Source organism: Uloborus diversus, chromosome 5 (assembly GCF_026930045.1).
Source record: "Uloborus diversus isolate 005 chromosome 5, Udiv.v.3.1, whole genome shotgun sequence".
Lineage (NCBI taxonomy): Eukaryota > Metazoa > Arthropoda > Arachnida > Araneae > Uloboridae > Uloborus > Uloborus diversus.
Genome location: NC_072735.1, coordinates 64,556,322 through 64,570,116, shown reverse-complemented (window position 1 = coordinate 64,570,116; position 13,795 = coordinate 64,556,322). Strand labels below are relative to the sequence as shown.

Sequence of the window (13,795 nt, the reverse complement as noted above, 5' to 3'; positions counted from 1 at the left end):
CATAGCCTATCCAGAATCTTTTGCATCCTCGTAGACTATAGCACTGATCACATGACATTTTTTAGGTTTTGGGGATTTCACTTACTTACTTTACAGTGTATAAAAAATGACAAAACGTACAACTTCAAACTTTACATTTTTATTAAACTACAATGCATAAACGAAAATTATGTGCGTATTTATTCATTAGTATTAGTAGTATACTATTAGTATTACTATAACTGATATTAACTTATTGCATTTAAGCTAATATTTGGATTTTTCACTTATGCGCAAAGCTCACTTGTTCGCGAAAGTTTCGTTGTCCCCTTTGGTCTCGTATAAGTGAGAGGTCACTATATTGTCTTAAATTAAGGAAAAAGTTTTGGGGGTACAAAAAATACAGGATTTTTTCCTTAAATATAGGATTTATACAGAACAACGAAAATTTCGTCTGCTTTGGTCGCGTTTAAGTGAAATGTCACTGTAATGCAAGCAAAAACCATTTGTCTTGTTTATATACCAATGTCTCTTTTCAGCACCACAATATTACCTATCATTTGAATGTGAGCACTAGTTGTCCTAAACCAGATTTCATTCAAGATTCTCATTTTCTAAGGATACCTGTCATTGATAATTACAGTGAGAAACTGTTGCCTCACTTTCCTAAAGCCTTTCAATTCCTAGGTGAGTAATTTTAATAAATTAAATGTAGTGTGTTTCATTGCTTTTATTTATCTGTATTTTTTTTTACTTGATATTTATCTTGGTATTCTTGATATTTATCCTGATGTTTAGCATTTTGTTCTGACATTCTTGAGTTGAAGAAAAAGCATTCGGTTGTATTTTTTCCCAATCGCAGTAATGCTAAATATGTGCCAAAAATAATTCATTTTGCCTGACAAGGATTCCCTCTGAATTGTAAAGAACGTAAATGTATGTTTTGCTAAAAATTGCCATGTTATGTTTGAGATTTCAATCCTTTTGCATCCTTAAAATGGTTTAAGTATTTTGAAAGTTTGATGTTATTTTGATATATACTATGCAATGTTTTTTCTCGAATTTGCAATTAACAAATTTTTGATTGTTAATAGTTTTTTTAAGAAAATACCTAACTTTGATGGAATTAAAGATTTAATTGTTTAATATTTCATTTATTTTGAACGTAAAATATCATTACGAAGATTTTTTCCTGTATTTTAACTTGATTTTGATGTATGCTATTGCTTATACTACTGTAATACATGAGACAAAATGGGGGGGGGGCATTATACATGTAATTCCATCAGGAATTTTTGTAATAAAAATTTTGATTTGAAAGAAATGCATAGGTTTGTCTCAGTAACGTATCACATCTATTAGAATCAATATATTGGTAATATGGCTCTGTAGATTAAAACCGACCCATTTTGTGTGTTTAGCTTTGTTTTTATGTGTTAGCATTGGTACCTTTTTTTACGGCAGTTCAATTTTGCCCTTTCCAGAGGAAAAAAAAATACTTAACTTAATTACAGCATGTTATTTATATTGTCCATTGGTTTCCTTTCGCCATTTTTCTCTTTATTTGCGTAATTTAAGGTGTAGTGTTTACAACACCTTTTTTTTTCCTCTCAAGAAATAACTATTTAACTAAGGCGCTCCCGCCACCTGATTGTTTCGCTGACCAACACCTGTTCGCAACAAAATTTTTAATTTTGTAATTTTTTTAAAATCTACATATCTATCTCTTCTGTCTTTTTAAATGGCAGAAGAAACAAGTAGGGAAATTTGTCTCTTCTGCCATCTTGACAGAAATAATCTGTAAAAAATGTGAATGAAACAAAGAGAAGGAGTGCAATTGCTGAACACTGCCAAAATGTATTTCTGACACAGTATGTTATACCAAAAAATTGCAGATTTTTTTGAAATTGCACAATCCCCTGATACAAATATATTTTTTGTCATCAAAATTTACCAAATAAAATTCTAAATTTCACCAAATTATAAAATATGATCCAACACACCTACCTCTTACCTGCATCTAACGAGAAGAGACATTAGGCATCATATAAAACAGAAAAGAAAAGCAAAACTTATTATTTAATCAATTTCTTGCCTAAATTTTACAGCATTTGACTATCCTTACACAAATAAATTTTGGATTTCTTATGATTTGTGTCATCTCTTTATCATCATTGTTCTCTTTATTAATAAAAATTTTAATCTTACTAAACTTCTGGTAAAATTGCGCTGCAAAATCAGCAGCAATTTTTTTAAAAATAATATTAATATTTTTTAAAGTTTTGATGGCTATGCCTGGATGTGAGCTATCTAAGTGAAGCTGTCTTTGGTTATGTATCATTTTCAGTGTTTATGATACTGATCTTAAATATTTACTTCTTGTTTTACTTAGCTTTATTCAGTAAAAATGATGCACTTTTTATTTGATTAAAAATTTGATTTATCTTTTTAGACAAAGTAAAAGAATCAGGTGGATCTGTTCTTATTCATTGTCTTGCTGGTATTTCACGATCAGCCACGGTTGCAATAGCTTATGTGATGAGAAGCTTGAGCATGAATTCAGATGAAGCATACAGGTATGATTATAAGTTTGATTTTTTAACACAAATACAGAAAAAAGCATTTAAAACATAATCTCATGTTAAATGTATTTCATTGTATAGTAAAGATTTTAAATTAATAGGATTCAAGAAAGAAAGAAATTTCTGATAATAATTTTTCAGGTAATGAAGTAGAAGAAGGGACATGTCTTTAGGGGCCTGCACAGAAATTTTGGACCCGTCACAAATGACTTTTCCAGGCTTCCTCCATATTATTTACCCTATATTTAATGCCTAGTTTGAAAAATATTAGTCCCCCTTCAGGCTCTGGCCCGGGCCAACTGGTGTCCCCCCCTGTGCATTCCCCTGTATTGTCCACCTCTGAGAAATTGAGTTATGACCTTGAGCAAGTCCATTTCTTTCAAGGGAGAGTTATTAGTAAGAAGAATAATTGCTAGGCGCAGAGTTGGACTCCCATTGCAACCTTTTTTTTTTGGTGAGAAAATCCTGTACCGCTTGCTACGTCTTACTTGCATTGTATTGTTCACCGAATGCGCAATAACACTGCAAACTAAATCCACAAGTTTTTAAGCCATTTTTTCACATCCCTATTTCAACAAATGAAATCATTCAATCGGTCTAGCAGCGGAGCTCAACTTGCCACAGGTGGACAGTATGTCTTAGTGCATTACAGAAATCTGATGATGATCTCACTGCAGCCAACAAAATGGTTGAAATGTTATGATGTCGAAAAATCAGAGCTGATTTTTATTATTATCATTTAAAATTTCCACCTAAGTCTGAAATAGATCAAATGCTGTAGTTTCCAATAGATTAAAATAGTGCTGGAGTAGTACTGTTATACAAATTTGTTACATAATTGTTTTGCATTTATTCAACAAAATCATTTGAAATTAAAGTAGGTACATACTGATGGAAAATGTTTTAAAAACCTAAAATTTTGGCACATTCTCAATTTGGGTAATTTTCCATTTGGACAAGGTCAGCAATTCTGAAGAAAAGAAAAAGTACCCAGAAATGTATTTTTATTACAATCACAGTATTGATAATAATGCACCTGCTATCCAGTAATGATGCTGGTAGTATGGTGGTGAAGAAGAGTGGCAAGTTAATGAGCGATAGCAAACAGAAGGCGGCATCCTAATAGAGAAAAAAGGAACCATTATCTTACATTAGCACTAGGCCTCATAATTGCAGGCAATGATCAGTTTTTGGTGCTTCTAAAATTGTTTATATTTTCTGAAGTGAAAGGAAATATATTAAGCAAAGGGTTTTTGCAAATTGTTTTCAGCTGATTCATAGAATCAAGTTCACTTATGTGATCTTAATGATGAACAAGAGGGGAGAAGCTATAGTAGAAGGAATAAAATTTTGTGTAAGGAGCTTTTTTTATTTATTTAGTGAAAAGTCAATAAAGAAAGACAAAAATTGTAGAAGCGAAGCAAACATCAATTCCTTTTCAATTGTAAAAGATAATTGTTGTGAATCTTTTTTTTTTTTTTTTTTGCGATTATGAAGGGGGGAAGATAACATTAATGATGATTAAATGAAATTCATGAATACTTTTGCAAAAGTAAAGGGACATTTTTCTTCTTCCAATCGTTATGTTAAAAGCAGTAGTATAGGAATTGTACAATGTGGATTATTTCATGGAATTTATTACCCAAGCCAATGACTCTCTTCCAGTGGTAAGCTTGGGATATGCAAAAATCTGTAGGGGGTATGCAGTCAATTATCAGGAGGTATACAATATTATGTTGACAATGCTAGAATTCAATTGTGGCAAAACTTTGAGTTGTCATCTTACATTGAAACACAATTATTGCAATAATTTGTTAACTTACAAACTGGTATTGTAAAGAGCGCAAAGAACTAGCAGACATTGCTGTGAAGTACCTCTTAGGATTTATGACAACTTTCTTCCGCAAAAAAGGTTTTCTAGTAAAGGGATCCCATTCCATCTCTGGCATTTTTTTTCATATCCTTGAATTATTTTCTTTGAAGTTATAAACATTTAATTTTCCTTATAATTTTTAATGACATCTTATTGTTGCAACCAAAAAGAAAAAAAAAACAGGAAATCTTAGCCTTTTCTATTTATATTTATGTAACCAAAGCCACCGACAAAACTACTCCAAATAACACATGAAATGGCTCGGCTCAAAGTTACCCTGAATTACTAACCTGGCTATAACCGACTTAGCATCTTAATGCTGTTTATTATTTTTATTTTAACTCTTCAACTAAATTATTACTGTTTGTTCTTTGAAAATATCTCATCATGAGGTAGATAATGATAAACATCATTTAACCTAGAGAAAAATATCATCACTGAAATTTAATATTTACTCGCAGTATTTTGTTTTTAAGAACAGTAAAAGCATATGAAAAGTTTTTTTTGGGGAGTTTTCTGATTTAATGAACGATAGAAAATGTCGATTTTAAATTATGTGTGAATCACTAAAGAAATAGCATCCATACAAAATTTCAGTCTATACAAAATAAAATATCATAGACAGAGATAAAGTAACAGTAACTAAAAGAGCATTAGAAATCTTGAGTGATTTAACAGTATAGCACATAAAAGCTATTAAAAGTGGTAAATTGAAAGATCCCAAAATCAAATCTGAATTTTGAAAAAACATTGTATCCACTTCTATCGCAGCCGCTTGCCTTTTTTGCGATGTGATTTTACTATTTGGACATCTCTTATTTTGAATTACTGTTAATTTCAACACTCATTATGTTTCATATTCTGTAGTAGCAAACTTGCACATTCTTGGTTTTGCCATGCCCACTCAAAAAAAGCTATTCAATTGCATCGGAGTTCGATTCCATCACTCGTAAGAACTTTGTTATTAAATTTATTAAAGTTTTATCTTAAATTGTTGAAAGTTTTAGATCTTTAGTCAGGCGATAGAATACAGAAAAAGGGAATTCTAATAATCTAAGACAGTAGTGCACAACATACGGCCCGCAAAACTAATCCATGTGACCCACTGCTGCATTCAATGTCGGAAATCACACAATGTTCTGGAATTTCTGAATCTATTAATTTATATGCATTTGAAAATGTGCAAATCAGTAAACAAAACAAGTACTTTTGAATCAGAAGATTGATTCATTACTGAATGTTTTTTTTTTTCAAAAAAATATCTGGTTTAGAAACATAAAGAACTAAACTATGTGGCTTTACTCTAAAGAACCAAAATACTGTCAAGTTAGATGGATGATTAAATGCACTGTTGACACTGAAAGACAACTTTTGAAGCAAATTTATTGAAACTTAGTGTTGACTCATTCAACCTTTGTCCCATTCATTATCATTCTGCCTGTTTATAAAAAAAATAGACATTTAAGCATCATAATTTTTGTTTCACTGCATTTTTACTTTACTTAAATTTAAATGATGAAGACAAATAAGAATAGTTTAGTCTTTTAAGTGTACACTTCTATTTTATACATTATGAGTAAGTGCTTCAATGAGGCTGTGGCATTCATGTAGACGTTTTGCTAAAGATCATTTCCAAAAATTCGTGAACAAGGTCATGAAAATTTTTATTGAAGTCATGAAAAAGTCTTGGAAAAGTCATGGAGTTTTTTCATTCGAATCGAGTATGAACCGTGGTATTTTTGTCAAACATTTCTAGTTGTTATATTGTTTTAACGTATCCTATTTATGTTGTAGTTACTAATTATCCTAATTGTTAATTTTACTTTTAGGTATGTCAAAGCAAAAAGAGCCACAATATCGCCAAATTTCAATTTCCTAGGTCAATTGTTAGAATATGAAAAACAGTTATGCAAAGACTATATGTTAGGTAAAGACAATATGTTTGGTGCGAAACCTGGATCATCTGTGCCTGTGTTTAACTGTCCTAGTCCATCTTTTAAGCAGAAACCAAATGCTAATAACAGTAAAAGCACAAGAAAAGAATGTGCATATTCTATCAAAAATTCAAGTCAAGAGAAATACGTTGAAAATTATTCTGATATCAGTTCGAATATGGTTTCTCATAGTATTTTGTCTACTAACACGAAAGAATGTTATATGGCTTTTGAACAAACTGATTACAGAAATCAAAATACTTCTAGTTGCATTCCAAATAAGCAATGTGCTGCCCTAAATATTAAATGTCTTCCTGTCTCTTGTCTGAAAGAATTAAATTTCACGCCTTGTCAAGCACCCGCTGTGAAAACATCCCCTCATTCAGCTTACGACAAATCCTTTTTGAGAGGCTTTGCGAAATGTGAAAGTCAAGAAACTTTAACCAGAAGTGAATGCTTTAGTCCGACACTAAGTGATGTCAAGTTAGTCAAGAAAAATCACATGTACTCGGACGTTATGCTTACGGAATTGAAGTTGGATGCCCTGCGGTCCTTGAAATGCGTTACAGATCTTCATTCACCGCCGGATCTGAAAACTTTTGATTTTGATTCTAAACCTTACAACAGATCGGATTCTGTCAGTACTTCCGGTTTGGGAAGTGAGGGCTCCGATTGTGCGGATAGTTGGAATGATTACACCAGTTCCTGTGAAAGAGAAACTGATATTTTGATGGATGAAGATTATTTAATTGTGCCTACTGATGAGGATGAACTACACAGCAATAAGAGACTAGGATTTGACGATTCATATGAAGACTCTCTAACGTTGTATCCGAAATATGAACATTATTATGACTGTCGCCCGAAGAAAAAGTTCACTGAAGATTATTCACGAGCTGTTCCAAATGAAGATGGTAAGTTAAAACAAATTACTAAATTTTGTTACATAGTTTAATCTTGAATGTATCAAGTTTTTTTTTATATAAGTTTAGTATAATACCAAATGTGTTGAATATGCTTTACTGCTTTTTTTTTTGGTTTAACTTTTCATGTGAATTTTTTTACTTAGACTCAAGCATACTTGCAAAAGCATGTAGCAGATCCCACAGGGGGCTGTGTCCCCCTATTACAATTTCAAGCAGAGACAAAATCACATATTCAAGTAAAAAAACCCTACTAAGTTATCAGTGTCGAGTAGCTTGTAATATTAATTTATAGTTAAATTTTTTTGACTGTATAATGCTCCATTATTTAGAAATAGGATATGAAAATGTAATTTCATTCTATTGTACTCATTGTGGCGAACCATGGTCAGAATTTAGGCGGGTGTTGTACCCCTTCTAAGTACAAAAATTGTAAAAATGTTATTAATGTATGAAACGATTTTTAAATTAAAAGCTACATAATAATACAAATTGTTGTTCAACAGCTATTTTATCTTGTTAAGTTTGATTATTTTTACTGTAAAATACTATTTAAAAATTGTTGCACAAAAGTATAAATAATTTTTTTTACAGATAAATTAGATTATGATTAAAATACAGTCATTACTTTTCTACTAAATGATTAATTTTAAAGAATTTCTTTTTGCATAAAAAATGTAATCAAATAATATAATTCAATTACATTATTGTAATAATTGCATGTATCAAACATACGGAAAATCAGTGGATTTTCATTTTGCCCAATTCCTTCATTTAGTCCAATTTTTTTCCACCTTCTGCATCAACCCTGTAAAAGATCCAACATGGACGCGGAGTGGTCTGAGTGCTCTTGTACTTAAAGACACATCAGTTAACACCAAAAAGCTTTTTTTAATAGTGAAGAAACATACTTGAAAATTACAATTGAAAGTTTCTTTTTCTGTGTTATGTGCACCTATTTTTATTATTTGCTTTTTGTCATCATTATTTTTTTTAAATATTTACTTACTGTAAGTTAATAAATCTTTAAAAAACAGTACCTTGTGGTGTGCCCTCTCCCTGTCTATTCTTTTATTATTTTTTCCCAGAAGTGTCTCTCTTTTCATGATTTATTTTTTAATAACATGGAAATTTTATATATATTCAAGTTCTTCATGCTAGATGTGAGTTTGACAATATTAGAGTGTATTTTATTTCAAAGTTTTCCCGGGTCCTCCGTTTGACCTGTCATTTCAAAATTTTGCGGGGGGGGGGGGGGGGGACAAAGTGTGTACACTCAATGCAGGGATCAAAATTGTTCTATATTTCCTGTTAAAAAAAAAATAATGCAAAAAACTGAGTTCGTACACTCCTTCAATACTCCTTCATTCAGAAATTTTTTTGAAGGGTCCTTCAAACACCTACAGTTTGGCTTTAACTTCTTTTTTAGTTCAAGACAAATATACTTTTTCTTTATGATAGCAACTTAAAATTCTTCGATCAACAACTTAACATCATCACAAGGGCAAAGGTATAATGTCAATTTTGATGTAGTAATTTCGTATATTTATTATTTTCTTAAAGATATGATTTACAGATTGATCGTAGAAGTCGTAAATGTTGAAGGTGAAAATATTATTTGAAGACTAAGACATTTTATAAGTGAAGTAAAGCATGCTTAACTGGTGCTTGACTATTTTTTCAAGTTCTATGATTATTGTTTTTCCTTCCACCACACTCTCAGTAGCAAAAGTCAGTTTGTCTAATCATTATTTAAAGATTTAAAAATACATAAGTGGATGTACTATATTAAGTGATTGTGTTAAAAAAAAAAGCAATTGTTTAGTAAATCAGAGTTATGATAGTACAAAAAGGGTCATCCACATCCACAAGTGATGTCATGCCTTGAGGGGAAGACAGGTTCATCAAATTGTGACAAGGGGAAGAGAGAGAGGGACAAAAAGTGATATCACAGAGTTATCATAACAATATGTTTATGAAAAATATGACATGTGACAGTTGGAGTAGTAAGGTGAAGTGGGACACTTTGTGGCAAAGGGGAAGGGGGGCCGAATATGTTAGAATGTTATTTTAAAATATTACGCTCATATGTTAAAAAATGTGCGACATCATTTGAATCGTTTATTTCAGAAACCACCTAAGGGACAAAATATCAAAAAATGTGTTTTTGGTAGTATTGTACAATTTAAAGGTTAATACATCTTTTAGTGCAGAAATAATCCATGTTCCATATCAGCAATGCTTTTTGGCAGCCTTGAAAATAATCCGTTAATTTCAGAAATAACCCAAGCTTAGGTTCTTTCCACGGCAAATTTCACTCCTGACGGTTGACCTCACATGTTTTGTGACTCCCTCTTTTGTTTGATTCAAAGGTTATCTAACACTGAGTGGTTACTTTTCGTGAGCTTTCGGTGAAAATTAGGTGTTATTTTGATGTTTATTATTACATTATATAGTTACTAAGCCATGTCGGATAGTTGAGATGATGAACCTAATCCCAAGCGTAGGCGTCAAGTTGTGCATGAAGAAAAATACAAACGGAACATTATTCGGAATGCTAGGCTCAAAGGACTGCAGTATGTCTTGTACAAAGGAAAAGAAGTTCTCAGCAAAGCCCCCCTGAATAATGTAAATAAATTTTGAAGTTTATTGGGTTTTGCACAGCAAGGTTCTTGGTTTTGGGTTCCCAATAAAAAAAAAAAAAAAAAAAAAAAGACAATATGAAAAAAGGTTGATGAAATACACTGTTGGATATAAACCCTTCTATGACACTATCATCCAATGGCCAAAAACTGACAAGGAGTTGCCAGAAGCTGAATAAGTGAATAAGGCCAGATCCTTTGTATATAGATATACTGTAGCATGTAGTCTAGTTGTATTTTTTTATTTAGGCATAGTAAAAACGCTCTTTTTTATTCTTAAGTGTGTCTGTTACTTACCTTTGATACCAAAACAGGTAAAAATTAATGGTTTGATTTAATTTCAATGATAATTTTTAAAAATCGCTTTGGATACACTCATTTATTGCAAAAACTACCTAAGTGCAATTTTGTCAAAAATTTATAATTCAAAAGCTTAAAGAATTTTTTTTATATTTTAAATAAATAGATTATCCATTAGCATGTTTTTGATTTTGTAGAAAAATATTCGAAGGAGACTAAACCTACAATTAAGCAGCAAAACAGTTTTTTTTTAAATTTTCCGTAAGTTGAAAAAATCGCATTTATGTGGTTTCTGAAATAAACGATTAATTTAAGGATAGCCCATTAGTAGTCCTTCAAAATCTCATTTTTGTCCTCCAAAACTCCTTCATTTTATTTCTGAAATTGAGTATGAACCCTGAAAAAATCATCCTATGTTTTGTATAAATCTTATATTTAAGGAAAAAATCCCATATTTTTTGTACCCCCAAAACTTTTTTCTTAATTTCAATGTTAACTTAATACAATACAATGACCTTTCACTTATACGCGACCGAAGGGGACAGCGAAACTTTCGCGAACAAGTGAGATTCGCTCATAAGTGAAAAACCCAAAAATGAGCTTAGATGCAATAAGTTAACACCAGTTATAGTAAAACGAATAGTATACTACTAATACTAATGAATAAATATGCGCATAATTTCTGTTTATGCATTGTAATATAATAAAAATGTAAAATTTGAAGTTATACCTTTTGTAATTTTTTATACACTGTACAGTACGTAAACGAATTCCCCAAAACCTAAAAAATGTTGCGTGATGCAAAAGATCCTTAATAGGCTACGTCAATGCTTACTGTTTGACCACGACTTTTAGTGACGTCCAACCTTTTTGTTATGTAACCCGTTCTCCCCCTCCCCTCTCGATCTCAATCCCCACCCAATTGCACACCTGTGCAAAAAAGAACGCATTCTTGGAAGAATCCAAGCAATGGAATAAAAGCGTGTAAATTTATTTCAAGAGACAGAAAAAGTATTGAATAAACCTTTCGATAAGCAAAGCATAAATAAGTGATTCAACTAAAACTTGAAAAATTTTTATTGTGCATACGTGAAAGGTGCATTTTAGGTTTCACATATAAATGAATTAACAGTTAACATTGTTTTCCTATATCGAAAGAAAAATGAGCATAAGTGAAAAACACGTATAACAGAGGTGGCGTATAAGCGAGAGATCACTGTACTTCCATTAGTCGCTACTGTGACGTGTAATATACTGTATTGACCATGTGATGCTCCCTTGTTTTGGTAAATATCATAAATATAGTAATGATATAGGGATATTCCACGTTAAACATTCAATTTGTCCCACCCATGATGCCTCATATATTTCATTTGAAATAGTACTTTAAAGTATTAATCAACATTTTTTTTTCTACTTTACAAATTTCAAACTTATGTGTGATTTCTTAAGCAAAAAATTCTGTCTTTACCTTTTAAAATTATTACTTTTTAATGAAATATAAGAACCGTCATGTGCGGTCCAAAGGGTTGACTATTTGGTGGAATAGCCCTATAGATGCTTATAAGGACATGACTGATAACCTCAGCAATAAATATTGGGATCAGAGGAGCAAGTCTTCAGTTTATGTGACGGAAATCGGTCTTTTGGAATGGAAGACTGAAGAGGACTTAAAACAATATTTTTTGTCTAGGGAAATCAATCACTTGGTTAGAGGATTTATTTCATGGTTGCTCAAAAATAAGTGAATTTTGAAATATTTAAATATTAGACAGCTCATCTTCAGGCAATTGGCGAATATATATTGGTTCTGTGAAATGGCTGGACTAACTGTCAATAGCTGTTTTCAGCAAAGTATTTAAAATACATAATGGTTTCACCAAATATAGGAGGGTTAGGGAGGATGTAGTAATTATAAGATCATAACTTAAATTTTTTATGCTTATTATCTTATCCTTAAAACAACTGTTCAATCTGTCAAATATTTTTCTTTATGTACTTAATGTCTTTTAACTCTTTCAGCCAAAAATGAAAGATTGAAAAGAGGAAATGGAAAATGTACTTCTTCAAGGTCTTGTACAGAGTATCCCCACAACACAGAAAAAGAGAACGCAGGTGCAGCTCATATACTCTATCGAGCCCAGTCATGCCCCGGCATGTTGAGTTCAGAAGCTGGTTCAGCTTGTAGTTATCATGTGGAAAATTTCATGGGCAGCAGTAACATAAAACTTCGTAAAGCTAAAAATGAAAAGTCAAGCATCGATAAGTGCCGTAATCGTTACAGTTGCAGTAGTATTGATTACATGGACTACTCTCACAATGCAGGTTCATCTCAAGAACCATCACTAACCACCCAATCTGATGCTGCAACTATGACATCTTCGCATTGTAATTATCGTCACAGCATGATACAAGTGTCGTGAATCATTCCATTTTTTAGTTCCTGATAGTATCACTCAAGAGAATCATATTATTATAGACTTTATGTAATTTTTCATAAATTTTTCTCACTTGTTGCTTGGTAAAATCCTTTGCACTACCCCCCTGCCTCCTGTTGTATTTATGTGTAAATAAAAAATTAGCACAAAACTCTTCTCTAAAATCTCTATAAACTTTACAATTTCTCAAATTTTAAATTATTTTGTAACTAAATTTTACTGAATCTTTCTGTAAACTGTTTTCCTGGTTTATTTTCTTCAGTTTGTAACTCATACTAAACTGGTTTAATGTCTTTTCCATAAATGGTAGATTAAACTACCATAAGAGTTTGAAATACTTATTGTTGTGCTACCAAAAGTTTAATTTCCTTTATATTATTAGCTGAAATTATAGATGTTTTCAAAAGCACTTGATGACATTTTTAGTGAAAAATGTATCATATGTAAAAATCATAAATAGTGTAATTACACTGAAATTAAAACTTACATATAATTTTTTTTTAAAGCATTCAAGTTGAATGTTGAGTAGTTGCATCAAATAGACCAGTGGACCTCAAACTTTCAGAGAATCCTTAAAACTAGTTTTTTGAGGAACCCTATCCATACCCTTTAAATAATTTTGCTCAAAATAGTATTTAATATCGATACTGTATAATTCTTTGCATGAAGTATCAATATCAATACATTAAATATTTTGGATTAAAAAAAAAAAAAAACTTTTAAAAAAATCAAAATAAATATACACTACTCATTAATAGCATTAATGGGTAGTTATATTAATGCATGCTTTATCCTTAAATTATGTTTGGTCTCTAGATCCTTGCATTTTTTACATAAACCTTCAAAACACTTTATTGAGCACCTTATAAATGTATTTATCTGCTGTAGAATTTCTAGTTCTACTTCACAATTTCAAGTTGATGAACACTTGTCAACTAGTGTGTGTGTTTGTGCACCACTGGTACAGTGCCTAAGCTTATTTTTGTAGGAAAAAAAAAATCTATATCGACTCTTGAAGTGAAATCTTAATGCAGCATTTTAGCCTGTATCCCCCCCCCCCCCCAAGTCATGCAAAATTGTTGGCAGCCAAGATATCCTTAAGTTTTTAATAATAAATATCGAGC

General features: G+C 31.4%; 1 protein-coding gene across 3 annotated transcripts in view; it reads left to right on the top strand.

Annotated features, from left to right (window-relative positions):
• The window catches only part of LOC129222089 (uncharacterized), a 105,080-nt gene extending 91,534 nt beyond the window's left edge, over positions 1–13,546 (top strand). For all 3 annotated transcript variants that reach the window (XM_054856521.1, XM_054856522.1, XM_054856523.1), the window contains exons 6-9: positions 519–666; positions 2,432–2,555; positions 6,264–7,282; positions 12,256–13,546. In XM_054856521.1, coding sequence (XP_054712496.1) covers positions 519–666; positions 2,432–2,555; positions 6,264–7,282; positions 12,256–12,656 — 1,692 coding nt within the window. In that variant the 3' untranslated portion in view covers positions 12,657–13,546. The remainder of the gene's footprint in view (positions 1–518; positions 667–2,431; positions 2,556–6,263; positions 7,283–12,255) is intronic.
• Positions 13,547–13,795: the final 249 nt, after the last annotated feature.